Below are 12,987 nucleotides of genomic sequence, written 5' to 3'. Positions count from 1 at the left end.
GGTAGAGGTGAGAACGGTTTCAGCTAGAATAATAATGGTAATAACTACTTATTGCTTAATTATATTAATTGTACTAAAATTATAGAATAATTTTTAAATAATATTATAAATATTTTAATTTTTTTTAATTTTCAAGTGAGAATAACTCACTCTTTCTTTTAGATATAATTAATTTAAACTAAATATATAAAAATTTAGACTAAAAAGTTCATAAATTTAAAAAAACTGTGTAACAAGGTAAGTGGCCAAATTGAACTTTATTCCTAACATTTTCAGCCAAGGATGCTTGGATGGCTCGGAGGACGAGTCAATCTTGTCACTGGTATAATTTCTTGGTAAGAGTTGTTAACAAAGTTGTAACTAGGGCTAACAATTTAATTTGCTAACACAAAAATAACTTATTTAACTAATCATCTCAAAACTTTAAGCTCAGGTGAGCTACGGGACACAACCTGTAAAACCCATTTAGTAAATTAATTCTATAAAATAATTAAAAAAAATTTTGGAAGAAAGTTTCTTTTAAAATAATCCATATTTCGGTCTTGCAAAGTACTCCATTTGCTTTTTTTCTTTAAGCAAAAGAATTATACATTTAACCTTAGTCGTACTCTATTAAATTATTACATTATCCTAAAATAAATAAATTATTAGCAAATTTATCAAGACTTTTCAATTTTGTAATAATAAATACAAAATTTTTAATTTTTATAATTCAATGCACTTATTAAAAATTCGACACAATTTTGCCGACACATTGCACCAAAGTTCATTGACCTATTTAGATGCCACATCATCAAGAACGTCCAACTTTTACCTAATTGCAAAAAAGTCACAAACTTTAGCACTTTTTGCAATTTTATTACAATTTTTTATTTCACAAATTAGTACATGAATTTATTTAATTACTTAAAACACGACTCAATTAGGAACCAAGGTCATCAAAATGGAAACTACTTGCAGTCCACTTTCTATCTCTTAGGCCTAATTTATTACACAAGTAGTTTACAACACTGAATAGCAAAATCAAACAAAACATACAAGGTCAGACAGAAGCCTATTCTGTAATTAACTAGTGGACATCAGCTCTTCCTTAGCAACTACCATTTACATTACCATAAATTGGCAATATTTACAGAGAACAACACTTCATTTACAAATTACATTACATTCTCTTGTACTTGCGTGTCGCCATCTAGTGATCTGCGAGAGACAATTATTAAACATTCGATAAAGGATCATAATAGAACATAAAGAATAAACAGTTATTAATGAAAATCTCACACATTGAAATAACTAAAAGAATGGTTACCAATGTAACCTGAGAGCATTTGACACGCGGCGCAAAACCAGTTATAAGCAATGTTAATTATGATTACTTCCATGTGTAATAGGTTCTGGAAATTCAGTGAGTTCTACGTCTGATGTTAATTTTTTTGTAACGAAAAGTGAGCTCGATAGCCGATGTTAAATAGTTTTGCCAGTTCTTTCTCAGTGCTTACTTATTGAATTTTGATTTAGTTCCCTTGGCCATCGGAACAGAGATAAATGAGACAAGTTATTTGATAGTCAGTCAGACATCTGTAATAAAATTGGGCAAAGGTAGCGACCTCCCATGGCACCAAAAGGCAGTTGATATTCTGTTGCACAACCCACAACCAAATCAACACCCTCACTTCACAATCCAGCATGTACATGCAGCTCTCTCCCTCTCAACACCACCGCCCCACCCAACACACTTGCGCCACCCAAAGTTTCCATGGAACACTCAAAAGTAACATACTGATATTGAAGCAGGTTATAATTTTCAAAAGATGCAAAAGTGATTCTCCACTGAAAAGAAGTCACTGTAAAGGTTGACTTAAGACTAACGTCGTCCTTTGGACCAGAAACATTACTACTTCCATTATATGATTCTTATGGTCAAGTAATATCACTTCTTGAGTTGCTATTGTTATGCTCATTTTAGAATATCAAAGAATCAGAGTGATTTTCGAAATTTGAGGGTCTTTCTTATATGATACCCCAATAAGTCAGTCAAATTTTAAGGATTAACCAAGATTATCATTTGTTCAGCCTATTTTTACTTGTTCCATTAAATTTTACAACCAGCAAAGTTTGAACCAGTCCGCATATTTTCATAGCGGAAGACAGCAAACAAATTATAATAACCCCCAAAAGTTGCATCTTCCAACAATTAAATAAAAAAAACTCAGAAGGTAATGAGATCAAGGGTAAAGTTGTCCTTACTGGAGTTCAGAAGTTAGGCTTTTTGCTTCGCTTACAGCAGCACTTGCAGCATACATTGCCATCTTCTTTACCTAAAAAAGGGGAAAGATTCTTTTGAGTGCTAAAAACATTTAGAAATGGCACTTATTGGCTTGCATAAAAAGCACCACTGAGCATCTATTCCAAGATGATAAACTGGTTAGAGAGCATGAGAAACTATATGCCAGTCAGCAGTATCAACATTAGACCGTGCTTACCGACTAAAATCATAATCTAGCTTTAGATAACAAGATTTTCAAATTTCATGTCATTATAAAACCTACCCAGCATTATAGCAATGAACAATGACGGCCTCTTTAAGCTTTTCTAGTCACTAATGGCCTATAGCTGGCAAAATTAATTTGAATGCCATAAAGAATATGTCACGTACCTCCAATTTATCTTCTTTAGCCCTATGGTTCTTTGGAAGCATACGGAACTCTTCTGTCAATCGGATACACTCTTGAACATTGTCGGGGGATACAAAATCAAGGGCAACTTTTATGCAAGACTGTAAGAAGGAGAGTGTAAGATAGTCTTAACAAAGCCAAGACATAAAAATTAAGATCAAAAGTTTACTGCCGCTTTAATAAGGCAGAAAGATATGATGCAACTTTGATGTGATCAGTTATGATTTTTTATTTCTCTTCAAAAAATAAGTTGTGATTTTTTAATTGATCTACTGGTCAATTTGACATCTCAATAACCTAGCAAAGGCTTTCATGCAACTGGTATTGATTTTGGCTTAATACAAAAATATGAGTTGGACATCATAAAGCTAATATTTATTATTTGAAGCTTCCATAATGATTTTCTGCTTAATAGAATGTTGTTTCATATTACAATCAGAAATTCCCTGAAGTTTCTTTTCTTTACACGTTTCTTTTCACTCAACATATTCTTCTGAAATGCATGAATTGACTTTTAATTATCAGTATCACTAAAAAACTTGATCATATTACATACTACTATTCTCCTGACAGGGCAAATTTCAGAGGAGCTCACAATCATGTTCTAATAGAGAACCTGACATGTTAAAAGAAAAAGGTTTTGCGTGCTTGGATACAAATCCATTGGCAGATAAAGAGAACAGGAAAAATAAAAAGGCAGGCTGATCACAAATAGATACTAAATGCTATAAAAACCTAACCTGTCTATTTCTCACTTGATGCGGACACCCTGCTGGAATGAAAACAGCCTCACCAAGGTGCTGTTCAAATGTCCACGGTTCAACACCTAAACAAAGATTCATGGTTGCAATCATATGAAAACTTTCATAGGCTTAGTATTATTAACTTGGACTCTGGGAGAAACAATTTCTTACTGAACTCCTCCTTTAATTGTCTTTTATGTCTCTCATTTAGATAGAAAGTCTGGTCATGAATAGGATGAATAACCTGAAGCAAGCGCAGCACATGAGCTTCAAATGATGGAACTTACAATAATGTTATGGACATTGGTAAGCAAGATACACACAGAATTGACAGGAAGATTACTGATATGACGAAATTCTTTTTGATGCTTCTTCAAGTACTCAATTAACTTGGGCACATCCTGCCTACGGAAAATGTCCCATACAGCACCCCCATATAGAATTTGTGCTGCATGATTGTCTGGAAGAGATTCTCTGCTCATATTTTCATTCAAATCAATTGATTCCAAATCATTTCGTTCCTTTAATGCATCACTATAGCTGGTGCATTTATCATGTTGATGACTGAGCGAACAAGAACTGTTTTTTTCCACCTTCATTCCTATGATTTCATCTACGAGAGGACCATCAGATGTGCTTCTATGCATAGTTCGAAGTAATGAATTATCCTCAGCAAGGTCACCGACTTTTGACGGCGATGCTTTCAACTCATCCTGTTTCTTAATTAAACCAATGCTATTCGCAGAATGTTTGTCCCACAAGGAGCTGGAATTAAGCATATGCGAGTCAGAATATTGCACCCTTCCAATCAACTGCTTCTTGGAATTTTCAGTTACAGTCAATCCTGTTGTAGAAAATTTTGGGACCAACTGAATGCTACACGATCCCATAGTACTCAACTCCTGGCTTTTATTTCGTTCTTCATCCAGTTTCATTTTCTGTATATACAAACTTTCTAGTGAGGACTCACACTCAATTATTTCCACTTTTTGAGATAATTCAGGATCTATCCTCTCATCTTTACGTGTTCTTTTTCGTGCCTTCCTTCCAAATGTACCTGATGCTTTCAGCATCCCACCAGAAATCTGATGCAAATCTTCCTCTTCATATTGCTGTTGTAGTTTGCCTATAATTTTCCTTTGCCATGTGGGGATCTTCACTTCAGTCATGTGGGTGAGTACATTAACCTAAAGAAAATTTTGAGAAAGAAAAAACAAAGAGGAAGAAGAAGAACAAAGAAAACATGAGTATGTGACCATAAAATTTTGAGACTGTTTATGCATGTATAGGCACCCATGAGTTCATCATTTATTTTTACTTTTAACAGTACTTTTACTCGAACTCAGTATATTTCTAAGAGGAGACAATTTGCACATCATGTGTAGATTTTTCGTTCTGTGAGACATTAACTGTCCTATGAAGAGTATTAACAACATGCTGAACTTGTAGAAATCTAGAAAAGCTTTAGAAAGTCTGCAGAAAGAATTGAAAAATGCATAAGATATAATGGTGTAAATATGATGGCTAGATCCTGCAAGCTAAGAAAATGAGTAAAAATAATCAAGGGTGTCCATTAACCAAATTACCAATGTCTTGCTAACAAATGATGCAAGTTTAGATGCTCACCAATTAAGTAGCATTGTGCAGTAACATATTGCATGCCAGTAGTATAGTACTTTTATGATCAATCAGCATTATATCCTATTTTTGCCAAGGCTTCTCCAATAACCAATCACAATGTCTTACAGACATGATGCAAGTTTAGATGCTCAATCTAAACTAGATATGTATAGATTAGGCAGTAACAAATAGCATATTAGTCTAGTACATTCAGGCATCAATCAGCATAATATCCTTAGTTATTTATAATCATTTCCGAGTCCAAAGAGGGAAAATTTAGGCAAATGGATTATTTACAAGCCAAAGCACCTTGTAGGCACCCAGCATCATGAGAAGCAGCATTGGGCCATAAGGAACTAATTTCTCAGATTAAAGTTGAAAAGCTCATTTATTAGGCATGACACAGTGACTATGACTCAACAGAATTTTTAACAAGTAATTGGACCATGTAAGTTTTATCTTGAAATGAAACATTAAATCATGTGACAATAAATAATAGGTCACTTTCTGAAATAAAGCAAGAATTTAGAAGGAATAGAACCAAATCAAAAACAAAGAATTGACATCTCATCGGAATTACAATAAAAACTTAATGTCGTATCATTCATGTGACTATGATCTTACTGTCCTAGTGTCAGAAAACCAAAGACTTCTATTGATTGTGTACTGAAAACTTTAATATGGATAAATACTGACTATTTTCTAAACATACAAACAACCTAAATGTCATAAAGCTTGTCTAGAAATATACTGAGATTCTTATAAATGTTGGAAGTCCAGTTCTATCTACTTCATCTACTTGTTTGGATAACTTTTGTATATCTATTCATTTACTAAATGCTTAATAATGAAAGATAAAGGAAGTTAAAAGAAATCTTTAAAAAAATATAAAGTGATGAGCGGATACAATCCAAGTGCTGAAGAAAGTAATCCATTGGAAAAGGAATCCATAAAGTATTGAACATTAAACTCGTCATGAAAAAGAACACTATATGTCATACCAAGAACTAATGATTTTAAGTATAAATAAAACAGCAAACCTCATTAGCTCAAACTAACTAGAAACATGATAGGTATCAACAAAGAATTAACAATTAGAAATGTTTAAAAGAGGTAAATGAAGATTCTTTTACAATATCTTGATTTGATCAAGAACATTAATTTATGTCACATACCATACTTTTAAGAAAATGTTGAAAGCATGTTAGAGAAGAATGAGCAAAAGAATGGATGAGAGTTGTAAGAACAGACAAAAGCAGCAATCCCATAAATATAAATATATACTACAAAATTTCATACAAAAAGTATTGCATACCGCATCAGAAATGTCACAATGCAGTTTCGTCACGGAATCACCTCTGCCAAGTTCTTCCTTAGATCCATAAGCTATGTATGTTTTGGGTCCCAAGTCTGGTTTCAAGACAGCAGGAAGCCTTGTAGCAAGATTCAGAAGACCTGATTTTGGATGGGTGTATTCACTAAAGGGAAGCATAGCTATAAATTCAGCACCATGCCTGGGTAAACATTCTTCAAATGAATTTGATGGGGGCCAATCCTTCAGCTTCAGCATCTCTGGCCACCCATTCCTGTACTTACGACCCTCTAAGTAACCTTTGAAGAACTGGAAAATAGTAATTTCAACCTGTGGCACCAAGAACAATGCATTTTTTATTCTACAAGTTAATAAAGTTTTTGAGCTCAAAACATATTAAAAACCAGCTTAACTGGCTTGAGATGTAGAAGCAGAAGAATGAACCAAATAACCCCAATTACAGTATATTAACATGCAAGTCCAGATTCTACTTGATTAACATCAAATTTTAATGCCAAGAATTGTGGCTGTCCATAAAGGCCATATGAAAAGAAGATCTTACTCCAGGATGAACACTATGCAATTAAACAAAATTACTGAGATGAACCGATGCACTTTCAGTTAATTCCCTTCGTTCTTTTCTCAAGATGCATTATTTGGTACTCTTTTCAAATCTGTTTTATATCTAAAATACTGAAATAACCAACAATCTACCCTTTGGCTAGTCGCTGATTACTGTAATATTTCTTGGTTTTCCAACTTTTTTGGTCGATGAAGTCCAAATCGGAAGACCTATTCATTTATAGGCCTTGATAATGGAGTTAAATTAAGAAAGATCAAAAGTGAATAAACCACGAGAAAGAAAATATGGATATGTTTGGTTTATTTGGTTCTTAAGATAGTCGGTTAAGTTTTCAGAATTAACCAAACTGACCAAATAAACAGAGTCCTCACTCCTATTTCTCCGAGGTTTTAGAAACTTCTGCATTGCAATAAAATTTTAATCAGGTTAGCAGATTAGATGAGCTGCAATTAAGCTCAGAAAATTAAAAGCTGATGAGCTGCTCTTTAATTGTGAACCCTGATCTGCAATATGCCACTATATGGATGAAGAATAAGTGGGAGGAGACCTTGGGAACATAGGATGACTTTGATATAACATGTGCCACAAAAATAAATTAGAGCTTGTAGTTTGTATATATTCAGAGGAACAGGAAATGGAGTTGCTGATAGACATGAGGAAGGTAAAAAGGAAACATGAATTTGAAAAAAAAACAAACATGAATTTAGTGTCTTGGCTTTATTAAAGAAAACGATATGTGAACATTATTTTTGTATGGATGAGTAGAGTTCCTCCTACAACTGAAGAAAATTCACATTACGTTCCAAAAAAATTAAAAAGGTTATTAAGCATAAACTCCTATAATAATATTTGGAAATCCTTGTTTGTGCTAAATGGTGAAATGTCAAGAATAGGGGAAGAGGAAAATCTCAGAAAATTTTGCTTCAAACTAGATATGCGGCGCCCGAGTTTTCTTTCAAGCAATATTCACTAAATGCATTATAACAGGCAACTCTTTTTTAGCTGCATAACCCATTCCCATAGAACAAGCCTTGATAGAATCTTTAGGACAATATGGTTTGCCAACCTAATTCCAGAATCTAACCTCAGAAAATCTACCGAGTAAAATCTACTGAATGAAAAGCTTACTGTTTCCTGTTTCAGAATCCATTTAATGTTATTGTCTGCATGCTTGAATATGAGTGTATAAGATGTAAAATATGTTGCAAAATAATACGGATAGCAGATCTAAAGCTCAAGAAACTAATGGTGCACTGCGCATAAGGAGCGATTTCATTAAAAGCAAAAGAAAAATTTATAATTTCAAAATGCATCTTCAATATGCAAAAACTTACTTCACACCAGTCCAGGCAATCAATAGCTTTAACCCTTTGTGCTTCCTCTTTTAAAATCTTTTTTGCACCTCTAAGAGCCCTCCACATGACCATTGGTTCCCAACTCAAACCGGAAGTTTTGTCAAGTACATTTCTAACTATAACAGGTTCCCCTCTCATCCAATGCATTTGAAAATGCTCAATTTCATTATCTCCCAACCAAAGAGCATTTGGACAGTAGAGAAAGTTATCATCACTTTTCTCCCTATCTGCTGCCTTCCTCACTTCAAAATCTTTCATTATGCAGTCAGTAGAACTGAAAGGACGGCACAAATAACATCCTTGAAAAGAATCAGTATCAGGTGGCTTATAATTAATAATAAGTTCCTCTGTGTTCTTAATTAGTTCTTTAACCATATTAGCTTCAAAGACGCGTCTCATAACAAGCATCCCAGTGCCACAGCCACCTCGTGCTTTAGGAGGACAAGAAATCTGCCCATCAGTCTCTGCTCTCCAATCAGGAGAGTCATTTGATGACTCAGTGTCACATTTGTTTACTAGATGGGACACTTGCATCTCACAACAAAATCTTTTCTGATTTGCAGTTATCTGGTCATTCAAATATGTATCTTGACCATTTACTCTTTCAACAAATTGATGGAGCAAAGATTCGGCATCATTACCTCCAGACTGAATCCCTTTTCTGATCTCCGAACAACAAGTAAGACAGAGATCATAAGAACAACCAGGATCCGAGCAGCTTCTATGAAAATTAACAATGGATGTATTGCAATTGTCACTGTTAAAGAAGGATAATTTCACAGTTACGAATAGCACCATAAGTAATATTCAGAATTTTCTATACTATCTTGATTGGTCATTTTAAAAGTACAGAAGGAATAATTGCCACAATCAGAAGGGAAAGTGAGGCTATCCATTAGTGAATAGAACAGTTTCCACATGCAAACTTCGACCATGAAGAAAGGGCTATTGAACATCAGCAGATGGACTTCCAATTTCAAACAGATTAGGGAATCATATGAACCAGCATAGAAGGCACAACCTCCAGTAAAAGACTAGAAAGCAAAGATATTTGAATAGAAAAAGATAGACCACTCCTCTATCACCAAAGACAAATAAATTTTTAAATAGATGATGTAAATTCAACCTCTTCTAACTGTTCCTATAGTATATAAATACACATCAATCAACAGACCACTAAGCATACTCTACAAACTGCTTCACTGGAAAGTTCTGTAACGTGGCTTGCTCATATACACAAAAAGAAAAAGAATGTTAGTGTGATATGTAATTTAGGATATTTAGCTGTGTATATGTACTGTATTATACACAGGCACAAAGAGTGAAGCAAGGAACAAAAAGAATAACAGTTCATATAGAAACTAAAAAATATTATTATTATTATGTATTAAATTAAAGTCACAGTTAACAAAAGGTCAAAAGACAGATTTAATCTACATACCTAAACTAGTGCACAGTTTTAAGCCAAAGAAGCATTTCCAGACCACTTATGTCTACCAATCAGGAAGAGGAGGCACAACAAAATCAAGATATCAAAAACGAATGGTTGGGTTAGGAACCTATTCTTCCAATATTTATAAACAAGGTAAAAAAGAGATAGCGGGAAGTTCAATAATTAAGTAGCTAAAATTTCAGTTCTAAGATATGTAAGAATGAGATAATACCAATATAATCGATCATCATCATCAAGTACAGATTTTGGTACATCCTCTTCTGTCAACTGAACACCTATGGGAAAAGATGAAAACAGGTGTAGTAAAGCATTCTGGCATTGATTCATAAAGAAATGCACTAATACAGCCTGATATATAAGTCAATTTAAAAATTACCGCGAATCCTTTCCTCCACTTCCAGTTCAGAGCTCTGCTCCTGCTGAATATGCCTCAGCAGGGGCAAAGTCTTGTAAAGCAAATAAAGAAAATTTTGCAATTTGGTATTTTTATCTGCTTCAGTATTCCCAACCTGTTAAAACCACATATTTCCATAGTTTGGCATCATAAGGACATGCATGCAAACCTGTAGAAAAAGAGATAAAAGAAAGCAAAAAGATAAAGCACACCAGGAACACACCAGCGCAACTGCATCTTCCTTTAAGCATAATCTGCAGTTACAATTACCACGGCAAAACGGACAAGCAATTTCTATCTGTTCCCATGTTTTCTCTGGATACCTAATGTTCATTTGATAGTCAATATCAAATTCCATGCTAACAGCAAACTAACATCTATCAGTAGCTTTAAAGCAATTTCCCTACCTAGATGGGGAAAAATTAACTATAGTGATTTGTTTTCAGTGTTAAATGTTAAGTGAACAAAGTCCTAATTCCTTTACCAAGTGAACCAAATTCCAATGCTTCTAATCTGAAAAAACTAGAAACTTCTTAGTGATAGCAACAAAAAAGTGGGGGTCTCGCAGTGCAGGTCAGTGGAAGATCAAAGGTCCATAGCCTTCTCCTTGAGTAGCAAGGAGGCTGTTTTGGTGATCTGAACTTGTGATCTCTAAAGTCCATATTACATGGTCCAACCTTACTGTTGAATTAAAATTCCAACTCTGACGGCCAATTTTGTCAAATTTTTCATGAGCAAAAGAAGTTTGTGGAAAGATTTGCTTACCACTTTGCAAGGCAGTCATAGCAATAGCGCTTCCTTCTGCAGTTGGAACAAATAACAACACCGTTCCTATCACTCTTCCAACACTGATGGCACATCAAGTTCCTCTGGACCTTTTTGCTCTCAGTATTGTCCTGATGAAAAATTGAGGTTAGAATGGACCATTATACCGTTTTCCATTATTTTATCATTAAAATAACAAGGTAATGAGAGATGAACGAAATACAAGATCAAAGATATCCTCCTCTTAAATAGAACAAACAGCACAGAGCATTACTGAAAATTCGAGTGCTTACAATGCACAACAATTGATGTCTAAACAAAAAAAGAAGGTAGCAAAGCAAGCATCGCGATCCATTTAGCTTGGCATCGACCAGGGAAAAAAAAATGTACATATTGGCATTACTGAAAGCCTGATGAATGAAATTTAACACGAGATGTAATCACTGATTCCAAGAATACTCTGCGCATGATATTCATTTTAATAGAAGATAGGAAAGCAAGGAAAAGAATTTAGCTACAAGATTCACAAGGACAGCGAGATCATCTGAGTTTGCCAGGCCAATTTATAGTTTTGTAATTGAATAATTTTGTTAGCTATACTCTGATGGCCTCATTATACATTCACTTAACCTCTAGAATTTTACATGATCAACAAGTCGACAGTAATAGCTCTGTACAAATAGCTAATTAAGCACTATGATATGAGATAAATTCAAAGGAACTTACCAGTAATTCTGAATTTTCTGGTGGGCTGCTAAACTTCTTCGGCCTTCCTCTACGCTTCTTGCAAGCACTGCCTGAATTACCTGTTAATTCATCTGTTTTTATTTCTCTGTGAAGAAGTAGTTGGCTTTTTTCCTTCAGCAGCCGTAGTTGGTTCCGTTCTTCAGAAATAGTATTTGGCTTCTTTTTCCTCCAACCTTTTGGTCTACCTCGCTTCTTCTTTGGCTGATAATTCATCTGTCTTACATCATTAACACCAGCAGCTTCAGTAGCCATCTTTGTCAATTCCTCATTCAAAATACTACACCCATCATTCTTAAAGCCAGCAAGACAGCCCTTGACATTGTTGCATTCTGCAATTTTTCCGTTGAGTTCTTCATTTCTATCACCCAGAAGATGTTTGTGCTTATTCTTTGAACCTTTTGGGCGGCCTCGCTTGCGTTTCATGTGTATAATTTTTTTGCACCTAAATATCTGTAGGTTTTAGACGCAGAGAGATTTGAACGAAATAGGGTTATATCTTTACCCTATTGCTGAGTGTTATAATTTATAATAAACTTAAAGATACATATAATTACAGAAATATAACTATTAAATAGGAAATAAATTTACATAATTAACTCTTAAAAATGTGCCCTAAAATCATGGTTATCAACACTCCCCTCAAGATGATGTATGTATATTTTCCATACCCATCTTGCAAACAAAGGAATAAAATAATATGCTACATAGACCCTTGGTAAATACATTTGCTAGTCGACTCCCGAAGTTTGTATAACTGACTTTTAAGCTTTAATCATCCTTCTTCTTTGATAAAGAATCTGTCAATCTTAATATATTTAGTACGATCATGTTGGATTGAATTATGTGCAATGCAGATACTTGTCTTATTGTCACAATGCAACAAGAAGGACTCCTCTCGAAAAAGATGAATATCTTGCATTCACTTCTTAAACTATAAAAGTTCATAAACTCCTTGTGCCATAGCTCTATATTTTGCTTCGACATTTGAGCTAGCAACCACGCCTTGTTTTTTTACTTCTCCAAGTGACCAAATTCTCGGCAACAAAGGCACAATATCCGAAAGTAAATCTTCTATCATTAGGAGATCCTGCCCAATCAGCATCAGTGTATGCTTCGGTTCCTAATTGATCATTGTTTGAGAAGAGTAATCATTTTCCTGGACTAGATTTGAGATATCGTGTAATTCGAAAAACCACATCAAAATGTATTGTCCGATGGTTATGCATAAATTGACTTATTATACTTACTGCATAGACGATGTCAGGTCGTGTATGAAAGAGATAAATCAATCTCGCAACCAATCTTTGGTATCGGTCAATGTCAACCAATTCTCCACTATT

At 34.3% G+C, this 12,987-nt stretch overlaps 1 protein-coding gene across 3 annotated transcripts; it reads right to left on the bottom strand.

The window, feature by feature from the left end:
• Positions 1-935: 935 nt before the first annotated feature.
• LOC8272423 (lysine-specific demethylase JMJ25) lies at positions 936-12,428 on the bottom strand. Of its 3 annotated transcripts, XM_015717728.3 has the most exons (13): positions 11,627-12,423; positions 10,901-11,031; positions 10,359-10,458; positions 10,118-10,250; positions 9,953-10,016; positions 8,268-9,045; positions 6,354-6,680; positions 3,742-4,605; positions 3,590-3,662; positions 3,416-3,501; positions 2,657-2,776; positions 2,248-2,318; positions 936-1,200 (listed from the first exon to the last, which is right to left on the bottom strand). In XM_015717728.3, the coding sequence occupies exons 1-13, from the start codon at positions 12,068-12,070 to the stop codon at positions 1,158-1,160; spliced, it is 3,234 nt and encodes a 1,077-aa protein (XP_015573214.2). In that variant the 5' UTR covers positions 12,071-12,423; the 3' UTR covers positions 936-1,157. The 3 variants fall into 3 exon arrangements, 2 of the variants coding, with proteins under 2 accessions (XP_015573214.2, XP_015573215.2); XM_015717729.3 differs by lacking the exon at positions 11,627-12,423 and having other exon boundaries at positions 10,348-10,458; XR_001535046.3 differs by lacking the exons at positions 936-1,200; positions 2,248-2,318; positions 2,657-2,776 and having other exon boundaries at positions 3,762-4,605; positions 11,627-12,428.
• Between the last annotated feature and the right edge of the window lie 559 nt (positions 12,429-12,987).

The sequence above is a fragment of the Ricinus communis genome, chromosome 1 (genome assembly GCF_019578655.1).
Source record: "Ricinus communis isolate WT05 ecotype wild-type chromosome 1, ASM1957865v1, whole genome shotgun sequence".
NCBI lineage: Eukaryota > Viridiplantae > Streptophyta > Magnoliopsida > Malpighiales > Euphorbiaceae > Ricinus > Ricinus communis.
The sequence above is the reverse complement of the archived record's forward strand: the minus strand, read 5'-3'. Positions and strand labels throughout refer to the sequence as shown.